General features: G+C 41.6%; 1 protein-coding gene across 12 annotated transcripts in view; it reads right to left on the reverse strand.

Annotated features, from left to right (window-relative positions):
- LTBP1 (latent transforming growth factor beta binding protein 1) overlaps nt 1-26626 on the reverse strand; it is a 365905-nt gene that overhangs the window by 120286 nt on the left and 218993 nt on the right. For 6 of the 12 annotated variants that reach the window (XM_045189319.3, XM_045189318.3, XM_024552640.4 and 3 more), the window contains 3 exons: nt 12096-12218; nt 4897-5064; nt 1825-2052 (listed from right to left, as the gene is read on the reverse strand). In XM_045189319.3, the coding sequence (XP_045045254.2) occupies nt 1825-2052; nt 4897-5064; nt 12096-12218 (519 nt within the window). The remainder of the gene's footprint in view (nt 1-1824; nt 2053-4896; nt 5065-12095; nt 12219-26626) is intronic. The other 6 variants (XM_024552641.4, XM_053924375.2, XM_053924374.2 and 3 more) reach the window with 2 other exon arrangements.

Raw genomic sequence — 26626 nt, forward strand, 5'->3', positions numbered from 1 at the left:
CATGTTCTTTCATTGGTCACATACTTATCCTTAACATAATATATAATGTTTGAAATGCTTTCCGATGTCAATGTTAAAAAAGAATGCCACTATTTCAATGAGACAGGAGAAAGGGTGCTGCATTCTTGATGTATAATAATTCTTAATAAAACCCTATGAGCATTTTAAGGAAGACATGATAATGCAATTATGAAAAAAAATCACAAGCCAATAAGACCCAATGAGTGATTAGCATCAATATGGTGGACAAATCACTTATTACACAATCATAAACATGATTATAGGGTGGTAGTGGCTGTGCCTTTGCATTTTGAAAGGCTTGCTTTTCCTTAATCAGTCCTTTGGCCTTAGGTGAACATTCACCAAAGTTTTTCTCATGGGTCAATGTCTCCGTAAACATTATGGATTGTTTGGATGTATTAGCTCCTAAAAGCAATCAGGTACAAGACTGCTACCACTGCTGCAATGCTCTTGTGACTGGAACAACTCAGCTACTCTATCCTGCTAATCCACCATTAAGAAAGTTTTGAGACAGGACCTTGACCAGAACCCATTTTCTCCTGCTTACACAGAGGATGAGGAGTTACAAACATCTGGCCATGACACTCCAAGTGTATAGGAGCAAACTGGTCACCCTGTCAACTTGAAGTGAGGTCCTACCTGCTTTGCCTAACCAAGCAAGAAGGGCAGCAAGTGAGAGGGTGGAATAAAACAGGCTAGAGCCCACACAGGTTCAGAGCCCTGAAATAAAGGCCCCTCTACCAGGAAGGTGGCTTTGCCAAGTGCCCAACTCTCCACTAACTCAGAGCATCTTCTCTCCTTACAAATCCATAAAAGAGCACCCTGAATTCTGAGCTAAGAATCAAGTAGTAAAAGCCAACAGGAGCTGTATTAGATCCAATGGATATTTCGTGCAAACCTAAGGTTTTATTCCTTCTATAGGGGGTGAGAATTTTTGTGGTAACAGAGACAGTCAATGTGTTAGATAGGCCAGTTTAAATGAAGAGAGAGAGAGATAGAACCCTCTTTGGGAATGCCAGAGATAGTCAAAGTCAACTGTCTCTAGACTCCCTCTGGATGATAAGGCCTAAACCACTCCCTTGGAAAAATGTGCTCTTGGTCCCATCACCTACTCTGCCCATGACATTTTGTAAGTCGGATCCCCTCTCTAGGTCTCAGGTTTCTCACCATGTAAACCAAAGGACTGCACTAAGTGATCTCCGAGATACGTTCAGCTGATCCTGTCTTCCTGCACTTTGTCTCCCATTAACCCCGAGTGCCTGTTGCACTTTATTTCATGGAAGCCTATGATGTTTTAAATTTAAGCCTCTGGATTTTACTTTTTAAAGTAAATAAATGTTTATTAAATGGTCTTCCAGACACAGAAGTGAATTTGAGCTGTTCCCTGAAGGATCTAAATCACTTTCCAGGACTAAACACCAAGAAAAAGGGGACCCTAACACAAGACCACATCCTGAGATTGCCATGGAACACTGTTACCTGCTAGGCACATATTACTCTAGAGCAGTGGTCCTCATTCAGGGGTAATTTTGCCCCCCAGGGGACACTTAGAAATGTTTGGACACCTTTTTGGTTGCAACAACTGGAAAGAAGAAGTTGCTACCAGCACCTAGAAGTTTGAGGCCAAGCTGTTGCTAAAGATCCTACAATGCACAAAGCAGCCCCCACATCAAAGAATAACCCACCCAAAATGTCAGTAGTGCCAGAGCTGGAAACCCCTGTTCCTGGTGGGTATAAACAGGGAATCCAAAGCAAAGGCACACAAGACAGATGGCTAGGTCCACGATCCATTTCGACTCTCACCTTCTGGCTCCGCCACTCCTGGCCCGTGTTCCCGGGACAAAGTCAGGGCCTCCACTGGCTCTTCCTTGGCTGGGAGAGGTGGAGGATGAGTACTTTTAGCAACAGGTTGAGTGTTCTTTGGCTTGACAAATACAGGTCCTTTACCTACATGGTGATGGATTGGCCTGCGTCTATGAACGCCAGAAACCGTATAACCCATTCCACCAGGACAGATTTCCTTAAAAGCAGCTAGATTTGGGATGGGAAAATATTCCTTTTAAAAATCTAAAAGTGCAAACTTATACAGAGGAAAATATCATGATGAGTATCTCTTAATAAATCATCACTCAAATAGTTACATTTAAAATCTTCAAAAACAGATGTAAAATGCTTGAATTTATGCTAAACTTGTATATTTACAGAAAAAAACCCAAACCCTTTCTTTTACTAAACAATTCTCCATCTGTTAATTTCCTTATCCTATACAACCAGTTTATATATAGCATATATAAGAACATATATTTTATATATCATATTCTACAAATCAGTAATGAGTTAGGAGATATATATTTTATCTTTAGTATTTTATATATCACAATATATATTACACATAAAATATATGTAATATATTACATTTGTATGTATAAAGGACACTATATAATATATCTATTGGAGGTGTGTATGTAATATCAGAAAAATCAGGCTTTTCTCCCTTCAGCTATGGTTTAATTTCATTCATTATTAACAAGAAATTCAGTGACATCTTTCTAAGCTAGACAATGAGCAAGAAAAAAATAAGAGAGAAACCACTATTCAGGGAAATGAGGAGTTGAAATTTTCGTCATTTGTTTCCAGCTGAAGAACCAGAAGGCCCCAGCCAGGACGGAGTGCTTAGCTGAGTGGAGAGCATGGTTAAGGAGGACTGCGAAGGGGCGTGTTCTTGGAGAGGGAGCCTCAGGACAGTGAGAAGGAACCCGCGAACCGGGACAAGCTGAAGAGGTGATGGACAGGAGTCAAGTCCCAGAAGGACGTGCCACATTAGAAGGTGCTTGTATTCGAGGGAAGGGATGCTAAGGGGGCAAAAGCCTGACCGCGAGTGGGTGGCTAAATCATCGGGAGGACAGGAGACTCTCTGCACCTGCTCTCGTCGCCAGCAAAGTGGTTTTGTACAGTTAAAAAAAAGCGGCCCAGTCGCATGTGATGGCTGACCTCCATCGCGTACTCCCCAGCTGTAAGTAAAGGGAAGGCGAGGGGGCAAGGCGGTGTGGGGCCCCAGGAGGAGAAACCCACCTAATCTCTGTGGTGTTGGGTTGGAGGCAAGTGACCACATGTGGACACCAAGGCACTTACAGTGAACTTTTCCTTTATACTCGTAAAATAAGTCATTCTCACTTCCACTGGAAAAAAAGATTTCCTATGGAATGTTCTGGACCAAAACTAGTGTTCAATGAAAAGGAAACTCCTAACTGGAGGAATGTGACGCTTATGTTTAACTATGAAATACAATTCTTACTCAAAAACAAAATAAAAATAGATGTTTCCAGAAGAAAACATGGTTTTCTATCAACTAGCTGAGGTCTTAATGAACTAGGTATAATTTGTATGGAAGTCACCATATAACTAAAAATTGGTTAAGTGTAAAAATTTTATTGTTATATTACTTTCAAATTTAGCTGTTGTATTGTGTAGAGGAGTCTCCCTGCACAATAGTCACCATCCTGATTGATGTTTCATGTAAAGGTTACAAAGCTACCAGAATCGAACTTACAGAGAAATGTGTCTATGAATTATAAGATAATTTATCTTTTGATTATTACTTTTTAATAATGAGTGGATCAGATCCTATTGGAGGAAAATAGAGTCTTTTGGAGATGTCTAAAATTATCTGGTCTACCAAAATACCACCAACATTATACTATCCCCTGCCTTGCCAATTCTTTCTAATCCTACCCATCACCAAAGGTGGATCATAATATTTAAATTTAGCCCTGACTGCTGTGGCTCAGTGGGTTGGGCTTTGTCCTATAGACTGAAAGGTCACTGGTTCAATTCCCAGTCAGGGCACATGCCTGGGTTATGGGCCGGGTCCCAGGTTGGGGGCGTGCGAGAGGCAACAAATCAATGTTTCTCTTGCACGTTAATGTTTCTTTCCCTATTCTCTCCTGCCCATCCCCTCTCTCCAAAAATAAATAAATAAAATCTTTAAAAAATAAATTTCGATTTAAACACTGTCTGCTACAGTGTAAATGAGTTAGAGTTTAAGATGTCAATGGCCCTGTGAGAGTTGCTGCACTTTCCCAGGTGGGAAGCATCTTCTCAAATAAGCAATTGAGTAAACTTTTTACACCCACACCATCAGCGGAATTGAGGCCGCTGCTTCTTCGATAATACCATGGTGCCCGGTATTTGCAGGGCACATTTCTTTCCTTCCATTTAATGCCACTTGGCCTGCCTGGAAAGTTGATGACTCTTTGGTAAAATTAAGGCACTTACATAAATTTACTCCTTCAGGGCATTAGACAACTAGGTACCAAATTAAAGGATAAAGACTAATCAACTTCTTAATATTCAGCTCCCACCGGGAAGTTCACAGGGGCTTTGGCAGGGTCTGCCCTTGAGTTCCTAAAACCCCCTCCATGTCCAGTGTTCACGGCAGAAGCTGACAAGCACAGGCCCCGTAAATGAGTGAATTGAGTGAAAGAGGCAACTGTGCAGGGTCTAGCTACTCCGCAAGGGGTGGGCGGCCAAGCGTTAGGAAACCACGTGGCCTAGCAGGGCCTTTGATCTCGCTACACGTTTAAACAGCAGCCTTAGAGTCCTAGAAATGAGGATAAATTGCAATGGTTTTTTGTTAACATTCAGAAGGAAGCCGAATGTTACACAGAAATGGGAAAATCTCTTTGCATGTAATTGTTTTCTACCGATTTACCATTCTATGTTCATGGACGGTTTCTACAGAAGTGACAAAAACACATCGTATTATTAAAAACCAAATGCAGAGTCAGAAACAAAAAATAACTCTAGCTGCCCGAGCTGTCCTGTGTACTTGTCTGGCCGGGCATGAACATGTGCGTGCAGCTGGGCATGCCTTACCTGTGCCTGGCAGGGGACATTTCTCACAGTGTGGGCCCCAGGCCTTGCCCACACTACAACAGCAGAGCTGCTTGGTGAGGTGAACAGACAGAGGGTGCATGCACTGCCTTCCGGAACTGACCAGACGGTAACAGGGCCCCTTCTCTTCAGAGATCACAGGGGTATCCGCTGAAGCAGAGAGACAAGGCCTGACGTCACCCAGGAAACAACGAAAACCAGATCGACTGTTCACGGAATAGTAAAAATAACCCTAAGGTCTGGATTCAAAACCATACTCCAGAATACATCTATCTAGCTTTAGGACAAAACCTTTCTTCATTTAGAGGCAGTTTACCAAATGAGTTAGGGCACCAAAGGGACGCTGTCTAGTCCCGTTTTCCATTTTAGAAAAGGCATGAAATCAGGCAGGTGGACATAAGTGGAAAAAAGAATTTCACCCGACATCTACCTGCCCAAATAAACCTCATCCCCTATTATCGATGTCACTACACCTCGTTTGTTTTCCTGTAATTAGCCAAAATAGAGGCAGTTGTCGGGAAGAATTTGGCAAGCAGCCAGGCACTATGGAAAATCACAAACTGAATATAGTTGATGCTGCAAGCCAGCTGTTGTTGCTCTTTCTGCTTTGAGGGCAGTGAGAACCCGCAGGCCCCACGGGGTTTCACCCTAGGCCAGTGAACAGGGAGTGGGAGGCAGCAAACACTGCTGACCTACAATGCTATTCATGGCCCCCGGTGCAGCCAGACAGAGCGTCAGAGAAGGAATGGGTGATGGGCTCAACCCCGCAGACAACACTGCAAAAGCACACCCACTGACATTCATCCACTCTCTAACCCCTAATCCTGGGGACTCTTCCACTCTAAGTTTAGTAGCTAAGACTTCATCAATCTACAGCTAAACACTGTCCTGGATAGAAAGGGCACATATGAGGATAAGTAATCTCCAGCCCTGCCTTCCAGTAGTTCATTTTCTAAGGTAAATGCGGATGAAGTATGTTCTGCAGAGCCAGCTCCAGGCCATGTCAAAACTGCTGCATACACCCAGCTTGATGGTCCCCTCTCTGCTCCTTCCCCCATCAGCCAAAGCTCTTCGCTATTGTATCAGTGTCCCCAGTTTGCCATTTCCTCACCTAATTCCTCTAGTACCTGATGCTTCCAAAACTTCCTGTCCCTCCTTCCTGCTTAGGTCTAAATTTGCATTCTTCTGGAAGGACTGACATCCCGGCTAGATGCTATGACAAACAATCCAATGAAATTGAGGGGCTACAAAGCACAGTGAAAAGATCAAGGGTTTCAGAGCCAGACACACTTGAGTTCACATGACAGGGCTGCCACCTGTCAGTAGTATGACCTCAGGGAAGTCACTAGGACTGATCATGATGGTAATTTTACATTAATTTTAATCTGGCTAGGCGATGGTACCCATATATTTGGTCAAAGACAGGTCTAAATGCTGCTATAAAGGTTTGCGGCGGGGGTTGTTGTTTTTTTTTCTTTACGTGAGTTTAACATTTAAACCAGCAGACTTTGAGTAAAGAAGATTACTCTCCAGAAAGTGGGTGGGTCTCATCCAAACACTTGAAGGCCTTAAGAGAAAAGAAACTGATCTCCCTCCAGAAGAAATTTCACCATCAGGCAGCCTTCAGACTCAAGCTTCGACATCAGCTCTTCCCTGGGTCTCCAGCCTGCCAGCTTACCCTACAGATATTTGACTTGACAGCTTCCATAATCATGAGAGCCAATTCCTTAAAATCTACACACACACACACACACACACACACACACACACACACACACACACACACACACACACACACACCCTCTGCTGGTTCTGCTTTTCTGGAGAAAACCCCGACTAGTACACTGGCTGAACTTCAAGTAACTTCCTCGCTTATAAATGAAAGGCTCAATGTACAGATTAGACATGTCATATGCTAAACCTGTGGTACAGAGCAGACACCAAATATGTATCAGCCACTCTTCACCCTTATGGATACCAAAAGTAGCTATTTCCACACTCCCAAGGGCATTTGTGCCCAACCTGATCACTGCTTCGTGGAATTTCGGTGAAGCAAAGGTAGTCAGAACCCCTGAGACTGGTAACCTGGAGAGTGAGGGCAGGGGATGGAGGGGGGCAGAGGAGGCCTCCCGAAGGCTTCAAAGCTTGCAAAGCCTGACAAGGCCCCCTTTGCCTGATAATAAAGGCTGGGAGGGAGAAGTCTGGGTCTTTCCTTTACCTTCTCCTACCCTCCCCTACTCACTTTCCGGAGTCTGTGCAATTAAAGTCATGAAAAATCAAAGGTCACAGAGCAAAAGTTAAAAAAAAAATTAGGAGTATGGTTATTATCCCCCAAAGAGTAAGTCCCTGGAATGACTGACCATCACTCATACAGGACGCATATTTGTATGAATTTGTGCATGTCTGCAGGTTGTACCTGTATAACCTTTCAGCATTCAGTATTATTGTGTATTAGTTTCAGGTGTACAGTATAGTGTTAGACAATCATACAGTTCACCTGTATCATCTTAAGAACATATTACACATAGTTCTAGTGTAATCAGTTCACAAATGATTTTGCCCCCAAATTTCTTCTTCTAAGTGTTTGGAACTCACAACACCTACTTCTAAGAAACAATGTCAGGTCAACTCACAAGAGTCTATTTCACACGTGGCAAGGCTTACTTCTAATACTAACCACATTACTGTTCGTTCTAGATCCCAGGAACAAGGGCCATTCAGAGCAGAACAAAGCAGTTTCCTCAAATGCTCAACACTGGAAAACAGTGACATCAGACCCCATCCACTTACTTTTCCACTCACTTCCTTGTATCCACCCCACTCACATCTCCAGGGTTGGGGTACTATCTAGGTACCATCCCTGTTATACCTAACGCGACTGCTTCCCTATACAAGTATGCTACTTTGAAGTACCTACCATGCCTGTCCCCAGAATTAAACCAAGACACCAAATCAGCAATTTTGAGTTTTAAGGGATTAATATATGTGTGTGCATGCATGTGTTATAAGAGATTGCTTGTTAATTAAAGTGAGTCTCTGGCTGTTGATATCACATGTATTACACACACACACACACACCATACAATTTTGGGCATTTTTATCATCTGGAGAATAAAGTTAGAAGTCTAGTGAGTTAATTCTGCCTAAACATCTTATGCTAATATGCTATCTTATAGACCTTTGTGTTCTCATCGTTCCCTAACCCAAGTACTCTCTGTAAAAGCTGGTGGGATTTCTTCCATGACAGCTTCCAAAGCACTTCAAGTGGGCTTCTTTAGGGGAATAAGAAAATCATTGGTTTGTATCTGTATGGCAGAATAAGAGAATCAAAAATCAGTAAGTCAATTTTTGGTGACTCTGGAAGTGTCAGACCATGTTCTAAAAATATTGCCTCACTCCAAGTGCACATAAGAATAAGCAACTAACTAATGAAAAATCTGCTCTTTCAAAGATGGAAGAAAACCCAGAACGGTGCCTTTGAAAAGGTCTAGCTTCCATACCTAAATCTTACCGAGGCTATGATTCAAATTTTCTTTGTTTTACATGAGAACCAAAAAGTGTTGACTTATGCCTCAGATTTCTAACAGGATGTACTTTTTAAAAAACTGCCCCTACTTTAATACCTAAATTACCCATTATTCTTTTATGATTTCAAGTGACTTGCACGGCAATTCCATTTACTTCATTAAACGTCTCTAGTATTTTCATATGCTCGTCAACATGACATGTAAACCCAGAAACGACGTGCTACCCAGGATTACACAAGATCGGTGTTCCTGTTCCTGTTGTTGAGTATCTTTAGCCACAGAGGGAAGGCTGGTTGTAAAGGGTAGGTCATGAATAAAATAATAAATGCATTAATTATACATTCTACTGAGTCACAAGGTTTTATGCTATACTTAAAAAAATCAGTATTACCAAAAGATCTCTACAGAATAGGTGGAAATGGGTACAGACAGAGCACGGAGGAGCAATAACGAAGGAGCCTGATAGCCGCATATAAGTAGGTACACGGGAGTTTGCAGGGTGTGTTGCTAAGACTGGGGTAAAAAAATTCAGGGGCTGTCTTATGCATTGGAAGATGTTTAGCAGCACCCCTGGCCTCTACCCACTAGAAGCCAATAGCAGGAGATAGCCGACATACTCAAAATATCCAAATCAATAAAGTTATTGATGAAAATGAAAAATGTGTCTTTTATTTTATGGGAAAAAAACATAACAGACTTTTTGGCCAACCCAATGCTTTTCTTGGATTTGCTCTGACATGTCTTAAAATTCCACCTTCCCCCATAAGTGGGTAGGGGCAAGTCTGGAGAACGCTGCTGCAGCATCCTGAGCCACAGACAGAGAGGTGAGAGGCAGCAAATGCCAGAACCCTCCCACTTCCCTTCTTTTAGCTTGGCTAAGTCAAGGACAGAGAGCGGGCAAGTAGAGAAAGAGAAATGACTGCAACCTTTGGCTAAAGTCAAGGAATTCTGAGGGTGTCCACCTTAGTGCATTCAAGAACAGGGAGAGCTTCTTAATGCTCCTCGGCTGTTGCCAAGCGCATTGCTTTGAGTTCAGAGTCAGCCACACCTTGAATCGCCTGGACAGCATGCTGCTTGAACAAATGTGGTCAATCTCCCTCAATCTGCCTGCATGTTGTACCCACGGCTGTCTTTATATCCCTCAAGAACATATATTCCAACCGTCAACGCAACAGTAACTTTCCTCGATGACTCTGTGTGTGCATGTCTGTGTGGGACTCCTTTCTCTTTCTGCTACTTCCCATGACCACTGAGGGTAGCACCATGTTGCCAACAGTTTCTTTCCCTTCCTCTGTAAATATCACCTTCTTTCCTGATTCTTCTCAGCTGTCTTTGGACTTCCCTGCTGATTTCTTCCAAGCATAGTTCACCAGTGACCGGACTGAACCAAGTCATAAACCCTGAAGGAACTCTGCATATCTCCATGATGCTACATGTGGCAAATTCACAGAAAAGAAAAATAAATCTGCCCACTCAATACTGGTAAAAAGCCCAGGTTTTAACTTCAAACTCTAAACTGGAACATTTAACTAGCAACAAGCATCTCCCAATACTTATCATTTCAGCTGTTGCAGCTGAACCATAAAATTGAATTAATTTTTCAAATAAGAATGGATGGTGGTTTAATAAGTTCAGTATTATTTGGGCAATGACATGGAAAATTAATGCTAAGGAAATGTGTGTTTCAAAAATCTCATTGGCAAATTTCAACCATCTTATTAAAATTTGGATGTCCGCCCTTAACACTAGACATCTGATCTAGTCAACGTTTAATAAAACACTTTGGGACCAGTTCTCCAAGTTTACTAATCTGCAGCCTTGAGTGTAGTCATTTTAACCACACAAGTCAAATTATTTAAGGGGAAAAAAAACATTCATAACAAAATCTTATATCCAAACTCTGCAGAATCCTTTCTACTTAAATTATAAAACTATTTAAAATATTCACGCATGTAATTCCAATCAACCAGAAATTATCTCCAAACTTTCTGGACATTGTCAACAATGTGATTTTTGGCTGGAAATTTCCAGATCCTTGCATCAGTTTTCAAACGCACCTCATATGCAAACATAATTTTACAGTCTAATTTTTACCACCCGCCAAATTGTCTCTCTGCTTCACGACCAGAACTATCTGCGAAAGAACATGGAAAAAGAACTTACGTGCAAAATTTCCTAATCTGCATTTGACAGTTTTTAAAGGAAAATAGTAGTAATTAGTAACAATGTTCCAAAAGACTCAATCAACCCATCTAAACGTAATGAATGAGACTGTCATTTTTATTTCACTACAACTTGTTTTTACTTCATCATGGCTACGTTCTCACCTTAGGGCACAGAGTTAGAGACGGATGCACAGTTAAAAACAAGCAATGGTATCGTCATGAATAACACGTCTTGTCCAAAAGGCAAGTTTAAAACTGGGGACCAGAAGGATGCAGCTTAACATATACTAAAGCCACATTAGAAAATAGATAAATAAAAAACAAAACCTTGCAGGACAGAAATCAGTACAGAATTGTTCTTAAAATTATCCTAACAGTTTCCTACTGTTTTAACGTTTAAACTTAGTTGTATACAGCTTTGAAAAATCTGCAGTGCTTACCTACTTGGTAATAACAGGCACGAGTACCTTTTTAAAAAATGTAACCTTTAAAAATCTGCATTTGAGCCCTAGATGGTGTGGCTCAGTGGATTGAGTGCAAGCCTGTGAACCAAAGGGTCTCTGGGTCGATTCCCAGTTGGGGCACATGCCTGGGTTGCGGACCTGATCCCCAGTATGGGGCACATGTGAGGCAACCACACATTGATATTTTTCTCTGTCTCTTTCTCCCTCATTTCCCTTCTCTTTAAAAATAAAAATGAATAAAATCTTTTTAAAAATCTGCATTTAAGAATTTTATACCTAAAATGCATCCATCTCTAATTGTCAGGTGATCTATAGAGATGATACTGGATTAGATTTTACGGGGAGCGGGTCTCTTGAGAGAGACTGTATTTTCTGTCCAGTATTAGAATACGTGGTTTGATAGAGGATTTTTACCCATACCAGATAAAAACTTACAGACAACATTTTTAAGGCACAACAGTATAACTTCGGGGACACATTTTGGTAGTTTTTGAGGACAACAGAACAGGATGTTTGAAATTAGAACTGAATAGAAAATCAAAAACCATTTCCCAGACTCTCCACCTAAGAAAGTACAGTGAAACCTCATTAAATCAGACACTAGTGACTCAGAATTTGGACTAATTAAAAACAGAAGCTGGGACAAAGTTTAACTCAGCCTAAATAATGCTTAAAATACTCATGAAGGAAAAAGCTTTTCATCTCTCAGGTATGCTCATTTTCATTAACTCTTTTCTTTTCATCAAAGTATATTTTCTCATGTACTTATTGTCTACCTTGACTGTTAGCTATTATATTTTTCTGAGTGCAATAAAAATGCACTTTGGTTCCATTACATAGGTTTATTTTAATATATCAGGCCCACTTCCTCCCTCTTGTCATTTTAATGAGGTTTTCCTGCCTATGTACAATACTCAGTTGACCAGATGACTATTCACCTTATTTTGGATAACCTCCCACCCCCAACCCCTCAAAAAAAAAAAAGAACTGATCCAAAATTGGAATAGAAAGTGATCATTACTTACGAACACAACTTGTAAAGGTAGGATCCGGCCCAAATCCCATTTTGCAGGTACATCTATAGCTGCCCATGGTATTCAAACACTCACCATTGGGGCACACGCCCTGCAGCTGGCATTCATTAATATCTGCAGGAAAACACAATTCCTTTAGAAGGAGCACTCACGCACTGCTGGACAGATTCTGGCTGTAAACGGAATTCACTTTCTTTTTCATCATAATCTCTTGATTACGGTAAATAAGAGATGCTAGCAACTTTTAATGCAGCCGATGTGAAGGAACTAAAATGAAATCATACATTATTGAGCATCTACAATTTATATGACAAATATTTATAATGCACCTACACTGTACGCAGTTCTGTTCTAGATACTAGGGATTTACCGGTGCACATAACCGACAAAAGGTTCCAGGCTTCACAGAGCTTACATTTTAGTGTTACGTTAGGTATTCCAGAGCCCACGGGGAAGGCAAACAGCCTCATCCCGGAGAAACTGACAGTCTCGTTATACCTACGACTATGTAAAAAATTAAACTGATAAGAAGTTAAAGTTACCACAATTAGAAGAAAGGTCACAAACTTGAAGTTAAACTATGAAATTGCCTACATAGACAGGAAGAGCTGCTAGAGGAAGTTGGAGGCAGAGGAGACTGCAGCACTGAAAAGGAGGTATGACTTCAGGTGTTGAAGTTGGGGAAAGGTGGGATGGGTGGGGAGGAAGAGGTGAGTGATCTATGTGTGTGTGGACGTCGGAGCACAAACAGAGACTGGAGAAGGGAAGAGGGACCAGGAAATCGTGCGTCAAACCATTGGCTAGAAAAGAAGTTTCAGGAAGGTATATATCTGGAAAAACAGCTGGTTCAAGCCAGGCTAGGTTTGGATTCAATTTTATTGAGAACAGGGAGCTACACTGAAGGTTTCTAAGCAGGAGGAAAGATACAATCAGAGGCAGGCTCTGGGGAAATCCATCTGGCCAGCACATGGCTTGGTGAGAAAAGATTAAATGTTCGATCACTGAAGAAGTAAGACAAGTACGAGACTGGTGACAAGCCAGGTTGGTGACAGTGAGAATTGTCAGGAAGAGAAGGAATAAAGAATTTTTTTTAAAGAACAACTGACAGTGTATGGTGTTTGATTGGCCAAACACAACACAAGAAGAAAAAGGAGTTGAAGGTGCCCGGGAGGCTTGCAGTCTGGGAAAAGAGGAAAAGACATTGTTGGTTTTGTGGCAAGTACTGAGGAGGAAAGAGGCAGATGAAGAGATTAGTTTTATAGTGAAGGTCACACTGGGATATTAAGTACAAATATCCAGCAGGAGGGGAAGATTCAAGAAATGGAAGGAAACCACAGCTAGAAATAGAGACTTAAGGTCATCTGCATAGGCTGAGTGCTAGGACCTGAATATTTGAAATTCATTCAGACCTAAGTTCCTGTGTTGAAATCCTAACCCAAGAGGTGATACTATTAGTAGGCAGGGCCTTTGGGAGGGGCTTAAGTCTTGATGGTGGAACACTCAAGAACGGGTAAGTGCCTTGTAAAACAGACTCCCAGAAATCCCTATTCCCTTCCTCCACCTAGGACACAAGAGAAGAGTCTGCAATTGGCAAAGGGCCCTCAGCAGAGGGAGATCCTGCCGGTGCCTTGATCTGGCACTTCCCAGCCTCCAGAGCTGTGAGCAGTATATACCTGCTGCTGGCAGGCTACCCAGTTGGTGCTATTTTGTTATAGCAGCCCGAATGGGCCAAGACAGTGACCCAAAGGGAAATCGAAATGATTTGAAACAGGAGAGATAAAAATGTGCTGATTTTAAAAAGAAAGACTGCAGACTCATTTGCAAAGCCAATTAATTAAAAGGCAAAAACAGAGTGCGACAATTTAAAAATAAAAAAATTAGTAGTCACTTGTATTTTGGTTTATGTAGCTTAAGGTGAAACACTTGGTTATTAGTATTTCCTGTCCAAATAATATTCATTTCCTTCTATCATTAATTCTAATAAAACTTTTATTAAGGATCCCAAAATATTAATTTTCTAAATTAAAACTGAACACATTGGTAGCAAAACATTACTAGCAGCACTGTTACATAACAGGCAACTGGAGCCCTCAATAAACAATCATTTGCTTCCATTTCATACGCTAAGTAGCCATAGGTATCTATTCCATATGGCCATAGTTTTTCCAACACATGCAGTTTTTAATTTAATTTTAGGGATAACATTCATTTTCAATGACAGTCAAGTGACAAATTAACACATTTGCTGTATGAATTCCACAGCATTCCAACCTGGACCCAGCTGGACACTGGCACAGCTGGATTCCGCCTGGCACAGCACGAGGTCCCGCTCCTGACCATCGAGTTCATTATCACAGTGCACTGTGCTGTAATACACACTTATGTATGGCGTGTAGTTGAAAATATTCCCCCAGAACACACTGGCCCTAGGAAAACCACCATAAGGGGCTAGGAGGAGTACCAGGTCCAGTCGGGGCTTATATGGTACCAGGGGTGTCCAACCCATCACCCGCAGGCTGCATGCGGCCCAGGATGGCTCTGAATGCGGCCCAACACAAAATTGTAAATTTACTTAAAAAAAATTTTTTTTTTTTTTGCTCATCAGTTTTTGTTAGTGTTTGTGTATTTAATGTGTGGCCCGAGACAACTCTTCTTCTTCCAGTGTGGCCCAGAGATGCCAAGAGGTTGGACACCCCTGTAACAAGCCCCTATCATATGTCCCAAATTAAACCTCAAGTTCATTAACAAGCCAGTTGTGGTCAAGAAGGCTGGACAAAACCTCCACTCTCCCATTTCTGCTCACATCCCCACTAAGATGTAACTGTTGGCCGTCCTCTTTCCGAGAGGCCTCTACTCCTATTCACTGGTTGTACCACTACATATTCCATGCTCACCTCTTGGGGCCCAGAATCTTCCCTTGCCTCTTTAACAGTAGCACCCCAGCCTCACCACAGGCTGCCAGGTGAAGGTGAAGGGTTTGTGCCCCAACATATAAACCCCTGGTGCACAACCTCCGCGTGTGCCCTCTGTCAGTGTCCCCTCCTTGACTCTCCTCGACATGGCCTGCTGCCTCGACTCCCATGCCATGGGGATGAAGGACAGGGATGAAGATAAAAAGAAAGAAAGAAAGAAAGAAAGCACAACTATGGCTCTAGGAAGGAAGGAATGGAAAAATCCCTGAGGAAGGGCAGCCGTGTAAAGCTCTCCATCCTCTTGCTCTCTCTCTTCTGAGCAGCTCGCGCCACCAGCACTGGCAACAGCAACTCCCCTAATGTCGGCCTCCGTAACCCCAAAGCATGACCCTTTCTTCACGACACGCTCTCACAGCTTCCAGAAAAACTCCCATGTCCCTCCCTCAACTGCCTCAATTTATTTTTATCATACTCTCTAAAATACCATCAATCAGAAATTAAGTTTCCAAGTTTTTCAGAACTTCTATACAGAGAGCATATCAATCTTTAATATACAGCTAGATAAATTTTACATATACACACTGTGAATGTCTACACACACGTGAGCGTGTGCATGTACTATGTAACCACCACCCAGAAAATGTTTCAACTTGCATTTTATTGGCCATTTGGATTGGAAAAACTGGTCTCTTCTAAAATGTAAGTAGAAAAGCTGTAGGTTGATAGGACTGCTTTCCTTTTAGCACTCGGGGAGGACCACTTGGTGATTCCCAAAGAGGGAGGGTGTGTGACTGCCTAGGGGACGTTTTGGGTTGTCACCAGGCCTGGGGGAGAAACACAGTGGGTGGACACCAGGGAGCTAAACTTTCTAAAAGGGTGCCAAATCTCTCTTGACAAAGAATTGTTCTGCCAAAAATGGCAACGCCTTCGTTGAGAAACTCACACAGAGGTGGTGGAAATACATGTTTGTAAGTGCAAAAGGGACAATTTTGAAGTAAAGTTGTCCGAGGAAGACGATGGGGCGGAGGGGGGTGCTGGTTGCCTGAGAGGACTCAGTGGGTTTCCTTCACTGGACTTAGTCTGGGTCTTCTGCGTCTGGAAAGTCCCTCACTGCCTCTGATGCTGTCTTTGCCCAGAGCAGAGATGGGAGGTTCCTCTAGAGGCAAAATAGAGACTGGGCCCCCCAAACCCCTGAGTCTGGGCTGAGCAGTTTGGAAACAGGCGGAACAAGAGACTCATTAATTACCCTAATAATAACACAGCCTTTGTATTTCAGAACTAGGAAGTGAAATAATAAGCTAGTTCGATGAGGCAAGAATCCTCACCCATCACCATTTACATCTGTATGGCACACCCTGTCCCGCAGAAACTACCCAACAATTCTGGAGGGTGAGCCTAGGATAGTCATTTCCATTCTATAGAGATAATTTTGTTGAAGACCATATTGTTAAAAGGGCTAAGGGGCAGTGGGGAAATTTCACGGGAGAACTGGGCCACCACAATCCAGCTTTGGTCTAGCTAGGGTGCTACGTTATGTGACCTAGAATAAGTCACTGCATTTCTGTAGATCTCAGTTTTCTCTACTGCAACCCCGAGGCGCTGAAGCAGATAATCCCCAAGGTTACTTCTAGCTTCAATATTCTCACTTCAAAACAATCTGCCAGTTGCCAGGGTTGAAATGACAAGGAAAAAATGGTAACACTCATGGATAATACATTATAAATAACACAACTGCCCTCATGGAAAATAAGCACAATTTTGTTGGGCTGGGATGGGGCGAAAAGGCAGAAAACTGTATTTGAACAACAACAACAACAAATTTTAAAAAAAGAAAATAAACACACTTTTATGTATCTATACTGTGTACTTAACAAAGTGAGTAATAACTTACTGCCTTTTTAGTGACGCACATTTATACAGGAAATGAGACATGTCCAGTAAACAATAGGAATTAGGTACAAGATGAGAACAGTACATGAATATCTTCACACTGTGTGAAAATATGAAGGTTTTTGTGATTCTTCTGTGTGTATACTGAGCTTTTGCTGATGGATAGAAATTCCATCAAGTAATTTAGCAATATAACCTCTCCTGGAAAGCAGAAAGAAAGACCTCTCAAGGTAAATACTTTTCCTAGCCAGCCAATCCATTTGGCTATTGAACACGGATCACTTACTTTAGATAAAGGAGGAATTCACCCTCTGATTGGACCTGTGTATTTCTTAAACTTCGTACCCCTGAAGTTACATGACAGTATTCCACAGGGGGCATAAATGCTTGGGTACTTTCAAGGGAATCAAACTCTGGATCTTGAGCCTTCCCATGTTTCCTTTTTGAAAAGTGATCTGCCTAAGAACACATTTGCCAATCTTCCTCTTCTCTCTCTCCTTGACTCCATGCCTTCTTCCTCTTTGCAAAGTCAAGTCACCTCTTGCCAATTTGTAACCTTTCTAGGTTTTCTAGGGACGTTGCTCTATAATGTGAAATTCTCCAAGGCACCGAAAAATGAACAACTGACAAATAGCCATCCTGAGGGACAGTCACAGAAGAAGGTCTCATAAGAAGGCCTGGCTTTGCCAATTAGGTTAGATGACACACATTATTTGAACTGAAAAAGCTAACTGCAGCTCCAAGACTTTGATGAAAATATGCTTAAAGGCACATACGTAATATAAAAACACCAGAAATAAATCCACTGCATCTGTTTGGTTTTGATGGAAAAAATGTAGATGTCAGCTTAACAATGTGTGAGTACATAAATTTTTCAAAATTACTGTAGGTGATAAGTGAGTAAAAATAATGTTTGAAGAGCAAAATTCTACAGCCATTTTACCCAAAGTAGCTTACACAAAACCCAAGCTTTGTTAGGATTCTGCTAAGAGAAGGGTTCTGTGGTCAAACACCTTTGAGAAACACTGCGTATTGTACAAACACAAGCACATTGAGGAAAGACCCTGAGAAGCCCTGTGGCAAGGACTCCTGGTTTTCTTTCACTTGGTGTGTTCCACACGCTTGGCCATGGAGCCCATTTCACGTGACCGTCTATTAACACCCCCCTGAATTGGTGGGCAGTGCTGCTCCCTGGGGCCAGCCCCGCAAACTGCTGTACAGCTCTCTGTGTGGTTCTGTTTACTTTGACCTCCCTGCTGCCGGAGCGTCCCCTCCTGGCCGGTAACTGTCCCGCCATTACAAAATGATAATCTAGCATTGGATGGCTTTGATCATGAAAGGAGGCCAGCCACTGTGGGGGCAACTCCGCTCCTTCCGATTCTTCTCTCTTCAGGGTAACATCATAAAAGAATTATCAGAGCCCACAGAACAGCTTGTATGTATTTTTTGATACATGTGTACTACACATGGAAGATGCTAATCGCACCCCCGCCTCTGCGGGTCTCGGATGTCAGACTCTAGTCTGCAGACACTGCATTAATTTCTCCCTGAAACGTTCATAGTCACATGAATCCATGTGAGTGGGCTCTCCTCATCACTCAGGACACATTACAGGCACCTTCCCATTGACTTCACGGCCCCAGAGATTAAGGTCAAAGAGCTATTGGAAAATATAATGTGCTAATGACTCACTTCACCACTGTCTTTCCTGAAGAAAAGTGGATAAAACAAACAGACATTTCCTTTTTGAATCTCATCCCAGTGATCTGAGCACTGTAAGGGGAGGGATTCTAAAACGGATAGGAGCAGGTCCCAAATTGACTTTTAAATGCTGAAATATGATGCTCAGGTCCAGATCAAAACTGTTTGAACCCTAGCTGAAAAAAATTAATAAATAAGCCTATTTAAACTAGAAACTGTAGCAGGAGTTCCAAGAGGACACCTCAAGCAGTAAGATTTCCCTTTCAAGTAGGTGAAATGTCTAATAATTCCCTCCCAGCCACTGGCTATTGTAAAGCGTGATTCAGCCTCACACTAAGTGTCCCACAGTTTCTGGTATTAAAGCACCAAATACCACGGAGCATTGTGTGAATCTCCACCCAGTAGGTTAAACAAAAGAACTTTAAACATGTGTTCAGTGTCTTGAAGAACTGAATTATCAAGTCTGGTTGACTCCCACTTTAGTTTATACCCATTGTTTTTCCACTATTATTTCCCAAATATATAGCAAGAACAATGGATTCTAAGTTTCATCTTTACACCCACATCACTCTCATCGACTTGTTCCCAATTTCAAGTTCCATGTTCCCGAGAAAGAAACAAACACCACAACAATCAATTCCGCTTTGACAATGGAACTGAAGGGAACTTGAGAGACGGCACCGGGGAAGGAGTTCAGAACAGGCCTCCCCAGGATGTGCCCCTTTGGCAGGTAAATTATTTTGATCTGAAAGCAAACGAGACCCTGTGGGCGCAAGAGGAACTGTTATCTCCCCCTTAGAGAGAGAAGTTCCAGGAGAAGCTGGGTAAGAATATACGGTTTCTGGAGGAGGAACTTAGGTTATATACAAAAGGGTTAACATGGGCTTGAGTGATGGGAACTTAGGAGACACAGGCCACTTAGGTCACTTGCTGTGTCGGGATCACTGTCACCAAAAACATTTATGGCTGTAGGTTATTACTGTCTCCCTTGTGCAGCAAGTCCTCGAACAACACCGTTTTGTTATAACATTGATGCTGCAGGAACTTAACTCTTGTGCATATCAATTAGCCCGGGGAAAACCGGTTTCATTTTATGTCATTTCACTTAAAGTCACAGAACCTAACAACGTCAAATGTGGATTTACTGGACTTGGTTACTACCACTGCAAGAAGGAAGTCCGGAACAGGGTGGGTGGGCCCTGAGAGAGAGGGACGTAGAGATGAAGCGAGGGAGGGAGGATGGAAAAGAGGGAGTGAGGAAGCGTACTTAGCACTCATTACTAATTTAAAAGACATTTATTTTAGTTCCAAGAAAACTTTCTCCAAGACTTCTGATGGAAACCAGAAATGTCAACAGAGTAACATATTGTAAATAACAAAATATATCAACTTTACGTCTATTTTGGAAGCTTACACTCACTAGCCGCTAGAGCAAACTTCAAATTTAGCCTGAGTCCCCTCCAAATACCTTCACTGTCTTATCATCCACCTGCACCTGCGCTGCCCCTATACCTGCACCTGCACCTGCTCCTGCACCTGCACTGCACCTGTGCTGCCCCTGCCCCTGCTCCTGCCCCTGCTCCTGCACCTGCGCCCGCACCTGCTCCTGTATGATGCAGCACGGCTGCCGCACACTCTCCCACGCCTGTGTCTTAGTTTCTTCCATCCCCAATATCTCCCCTGCCCCATCATCATCTTGCCCAATTACACTTTTTTGAAGGTAAAATTATTCCTACGTGGAAAACTCACTGAAAAAAACCACTGAAACCAGCAAGAGCTAGTTCCAGTAATACAATAAATTAAAAAAAAAAAAAAAGAATAATGTTGCTCACAGCCATATTTAACATAAAATAACTGGGGAAAGCCTAAAGACAAATGTCAAGGGCCTGTGTGGAGGAAAATGTACTACTGAACTGTTCCTTTTGTTTGTGTTTTCAAATTTGTAAAGGAAAGGAAATTGGGGAGGCGGGAGGGACACCATCAGTGGGTTCCGAACCGCTAGGGGGAAGGGAAACAGTACATCCTCTTTGAAAGGGAATGTGCACAAGATGAGGCAATGCCTGGAAACCAGCAAGTTCTCTTCCAAGTACAGGCACAGAGTCACATAAAGGTTTATGGCCACGTATGCCCGACAGCATTATACATAATGAGGAAAAACAGAAGCCAATCTGAGAATCCAGCCTCAGGGGAATAGGTAAATGAGTTATCCTATATCATTAACTGGGATACTATGTCAGCATTACAGCAATTTTTAGAAGATTATTTAATAATATCAGAAAGTATTCATTATTTATGAAGTAAAAAAATTGGTTTTCACAGCTGCCCATGAAATTTCAAATTTCTCTCTTTCTCTGTGTATATATATGTGTGTGTGTATATATATATATATATCAATATATCATTGGCAGGCAATACAGCAAAATGTATCAATTTATGTAGGACATTATGGTAATTTTTATATTTCCCTTTATATGTTTCTCTCATTTCTAAATTTTAAGCAACAGGTAAGAATTATTTTTATAAATAAGAAAGACAATGTGATTTTTAAAGGGATATATTTTTAAATGCTGTCTGCGATTTTCTAAGTAAATGGGAACTTCCCTCTGAAACCGTATAGTATTTGGTTCATTTCACAAAATACTTACTACATGCACCCTTGATTTTTAAATTGTGTGAGAGCAGCAACCTTCATCAGGGTAAGAATTCAGTCTCATCACAGTCTGTATCTCTCAGAGTACCCTACTTAAGTCACCGTTAAATATTTGTAACGCGAATGGGTCGGTGGATGAATGGCAGATGGTCACAAATTTATGTTGAAAGGCTGCTGAATCACAACAGGCAAACAGACTTTACCTGTGGATAACAGATTATATAAGTTTAATCTTTTTCCTGAAAACTTTTCAATATACTAAAAAAAAATGTAATGTATACACATTAGCTTAACACCATACTCCAATATTGATTTCTTGAATGAAAAAAAAATCCTGATATGGATATGTTAAAAAAGGGTGACACAGTGAGTTCATGCTTCCACACTCCCTCCCCATTCCAAACACATACCAACTACAGATGCATTCTTTACAAAGATCAGAAAACAAGACAATCGTCCCTGTGAAGCCGAAATGGCAAGGAAGTTCATGGTGGTGGGTGGGGCCGCGGAACCTCTGGGCCTGCTCTCGGGAACGAGCAGAGACAGCCGGGGTTCGCAATTGGGGTCAAGAAGCTACAAGCACCCCTGTGAAAACTCCTCCTCAACAGCTGAAATCTGGGACAGCAGCACCAAAGGGCACACTGGGGAAGGAACCGACAGGACAACCTGGCTGCGGATTGAGGGCGCAGAGAGGAAAAGGCCGGAAACGGGGGAGAGAAAGGAAACTCCCCGTTCAAAGTGAGCCCCTGAGCGCAGCTGAAAGGATGCAGTGTGAAGACCGCACACGTGTGAATTGAACAGGGACGTTCTCCAGATCAGAGCGGTTTCCTGACAGAGTTTGAAAGATTGTTTTAGCACACTTAAATAACTGAATGGATGAATACATTTTTTAAACACTGAACAAAGGAGATAAGAACAGGTAGCTGTGAAAAATAATTATAAGCTTCAGAAATGAAACAGTCTTATAATTAAAAATGTAACCATGGACTAGTCTAGATGGGCAAAGTAAAGCAGGAATTTAAAAATTGGAAGGCAAAATAATAAAAGCATGAAAGACTTGTTCACAGACATGAAAAATACAGAGCCTCCAATACTTGTCTAATAGGAGTTTCAGCTGAGAGCATTGTGGAGAAGCAATATTTTAAGAGATAATATCTTCAAATTTCAGGAAAGACATGAATCTTCAGATTGACAACATATTGTCTACTGGGTGAAAATCAACATAAATCCAAACAGAGACACATCAGGATAAAACTAAAGAACATAAAGAATTAAGAGACGATCTCAAAAAAGAGACAAGACAGATTATCTACAAAGAAAGAAGTATCAAAAACCCAGAAGTCAGATGACATTGGCACAACAATCAAAATTACTGCTGAAAAACAACCATTAACCTAGAATTGTATACCTGCCCAGTATCATTATAAAATGAGCTCAAAATAAAAACTTTTCAGACACATAAAGTACACACTTCCCAGTGAGTCTCATTAAAAGAATGGTTAAAGGATATAATCTAAAAATATAGATTTAGCACATAAAAATACAGGATACCCAATTAAATTGGAAGTTTAGATAAAAAACGAATGCCTTTTACTATAAGTATATCCCAAGTTATTCACTGTTTATCTGAAATTCAAATCTAACTTGGTTCTCTGTATTTTATCTTGCAAACCTACCTCCAAAGAAAATGTGAACCCAGCAAGAAAACAAAGGACACGAGAAACTATGCTGAGAGCAAAAACTGGTAAAATGGCAGTAAGTTCATGTAACTATTAACTCTATGGAAAAAAAAAAAACCCTTCCTATATTTACATTATACCTTCAAACATAATTATAAAGTGATGACTTGTCTAAGCCATAAATGCCTTTTCTGTTAAATATGCAAGATGTTGTCATAAACGGCCTTTGGACACTTCCCTGTTAAAAGCAGTATGTTTTCCCAGCATGCATCGCAAAGCCTGTTCTGTTGTGCGTGCTGCATGCCGTCAATCACAGAAGCCTCGCCTGAAAGTCATGAAGCGCTTGGTCTTACCCGACCTGCACCAGGCCACAGGCCACATTGTTTTCTCCAGCCAAGGAGCTTCTCTTGAGGAGCTCACCTGCACCTTTCTTGTCTCCTAAGACACTCAAAGACCAGTCTTTATGTGCTCACCATGCTGCAGCCGCAATCAACTTGTCTGGTAATCATTAAGAGGTTTGAAATGCAAGCTACAATTCAGGCGAGCCCTTCGTAACCAGAAAGTCCTATGAATGGCTTACGTGTAGGGACTATGAATCAAGACTGTTGAGTCTCATTTCATGTCAGAGATAGGCCCTTGGAAAAAAGTGTGCGTTATCTTTTTCTATGGTCCAAATAAAATTCAATTTCAGATGCACTTTGAGGAGCTATCTAAAAGGAGCTCTACAGCGGAAATTTTGCTAATGGGTATTATTGTGCCCTAATGTATATGTTTTGCAAATGCATTACGTTAAAGCAGAACAACCAGTGTGATAAAACGACGGGCAAACGAAAGTTACATAGACAGCTCTTTCATATCTGCTTTCACAGGCTCCTCAGCAGCCAGCTCAGATTCAGCTCGTTGGGACAGGGAATAAAGCAAATTACATCCTGCTGATTCGAGCTGATTTAATTACACTAAATCCAAGGGCCGGAATGGTGGCTTATTCATCACTCATTACATATCCTTGGTCTGCAGCTCAGGAGCGCCCTGCCAGTTAATGTTTGTGTAACATTGAATACTTTTAAGAGTTCTCAAGATTATCCATGAAAATGGAATATATATACACTGGTACACAGAAGTACGGACGCTTCTGTTTGTATACTTTGGCACTGCCCACAGCACCTGGACACAGGCTAAAAATGTGGAGAATAACACTAAGCTGATTTTATACCCACACAGTCACGAACCAGGTACGTGATTTTAGTCAATCTAAAGAGATATTTAAATGCTTTTAATGAAAGGTTTCACTAAACAGATGGGTCCCCAAGTACTCTGAAACAAATTCTACTCTAAAAACTTAGATACCTAATTTAATAACTCGTCTCACGGCAAAGTTACAGGCATGTGAGAGCATTCAAAATTGAGGGAAAAACTTAGCTTTAGAGTAAAGCAGTGTGAACATAGGAGGGTCCTATCGTCGTCATTGACCTGACATATTATTTCATTTAATTCTCATTTAATATCAGACCTGTAGCATACTAATCAAGCAACAAATGACAAATGCCACTCTAGATCCATGAGAAACCAGAGTGGCATTGTTTGTTAGGAGAAATAAGCAAATTATAACAACTCCATAACGTGGAGGGTAGTGAGGCAGGTTTCAGGGCTCTGTGTCTGTGTAATAAATCATTCATTTGAAAAGATAATTGCAGCACCGCGCGAGAGAAGAAAACCACCAACTCGAGGGCAGCGACTTGAAAGCTCCTCAAATTCACTTTGCACACTTGGTTCTTTGTTACCGAGTGCAAGTCAGTGGAAGTTGTATCAGGAACATTCATTCACTTCGCTGAAGGAAACAATGTAATTCCAGCTATTAATCATTTTAATTGTAAATGTGCTTGGTAAACTGAGCAGACATTAAACTGTAAGAACAGTGTGGAATGCTGAATGGGCTCCTTTTGAAAACTGCAGGGTAACAGAGTCAAAACGTTTCAAGGCTCTAGGAAAACTGAGTGTACATATGTAACATGAGAAAGTTCTATTTAATTTTCCTGACCAATTAGATCACAAAGGGAGTGAAATTAAGCCCTTCTCTCACAAGCAATTTAAATAGATTATACGGAATGAAATCATATTATTTTATGAGTCAATCTTCTCTGTAGTGTAATTTAGCGGTGCCTTTCTGAGGTACCATGAAATAGAATTTTCTGTGATACTTTACTCCAGAATCCATGCCAAAAAGTGTAACACTGTTTTTGCCAATAGCCTCCTGAGACAAACATAAGCCAGGATTCTGAGTTACTGACCTTCAGTGCAAAAGACTGAGGAGGAACCATCTGATATGTTCAGTAAGAACAAAGCTTGCTGAAGGTCACTTCATACCAGCCATTCCAGGAGAGGGAAATAAAAAAACCCCAAGCCCTCAAGCAAGTATTTAAACGTCTCCATTCTATTTTTGTTAAATGAGATAGCAAGTGATTACTTGCAAATATTCACTTCTATGTCTACAGTATCTTTATAAATATGAACTCTTAGAAACTTGAACCAGCCAGTAGGAAGAATATATTAGATAATCTCCCTTTCTTATTAAACAAAACCAAGTAAATGTTAATTGCTTTGACATCTATAATATTAAATCCGTCATGCATGGTGTATCTTCTGTTGCAGTGAGCCAGCATCCACATCAATAATACTTCACAGATATATATATATACACATACACACACGTATGTATGTGTGTGTGTATGTATGTGTGTGTATTGTAAAAAAGGCCGCACTGCACATAGAAACAGGTGGTTTGCAAGTTGAATCCTGGCTGGGCCTCTTTTTACCTATGTGACCTTCAGAAAGCTACTCTCTATGCCTTGGTTTCTAAGTGCAATTAATAATGTCCAAATCCTACCCCACCCCAAGAAAACACATATATTCTTCATCATTTAACACTCAGGAAAATTAGGACCATCTGACACTCTGGAGCATTGCTAACAACTAGCCGTGAAGGATTATAATAGCGAAGGATAAAGAAGGACTCCCCCCTGTCTACAGTCTAATGGAGCCAGAAGACAAGCCTAATCACAGGGGACACCAGGAAACTACAGGTTCAGGGGCTACAGCTTGCCTGACTGACAAGATGTCGCTCCTCCTTCTCATGCACAGCCTCTATCCCAGGACACAGAGTAATGACAGCATCAGAGAACTGGAGTGTACCTCCAGAGTCATCTAACCTCAGGTGCGGCAGGAGACGGAAACTGCCTAGAGCCTCCCTGGCCAACAGTTGAGTACCTGTTGGATCCCCTCTACGTGCGGGAGGCTCAGTACTTTCCCGCGGCACTTCAGGACAATGTGGGGCAACTCTGTTCCACGGGAGAAATGACTTGTCATCGTAACCACGCCCCCTTCTAACACCACTGTTGACTTTGGCTTTTGAAGCAACTCATAAAAGTCTTGTTTGTAAGACAGTCAATCAAACATTTAAAGGCACGTTTACAAACATTGAAGGCATATTTATAAATCAGCCATTATAGTCCTCTTCGGTCTGCACTTCTCCTAGCCAAATACTCTCAGGTCTCCGGGCCCTTCACGAGCTTGGCTGACTGTATTAGCCAAAAGACAATGAGCACCAAATACCCAAACCCCAAATGCAGTCTCACTGGCAGAGCACGAGGTCATTGCTTCTAAAGCCCTGCTCATTTTACTTCTACGAATGCA

This window comes from Desmodus rotundus, chromosome 5, assembly GCF_022682495.2.
Source record: "Desmodus rotundus isolate HL8 chromosome 5, HLdesRot8A.1, whole genome shotgun sequence".
NCBI classification, from domain to species: domain Eukaryota; kingdom Metazoa; phylum Chordata; class Mammalia; order Chiroptera; family Phyllostomidae; genus Desmodus; species Desmodus rotundus.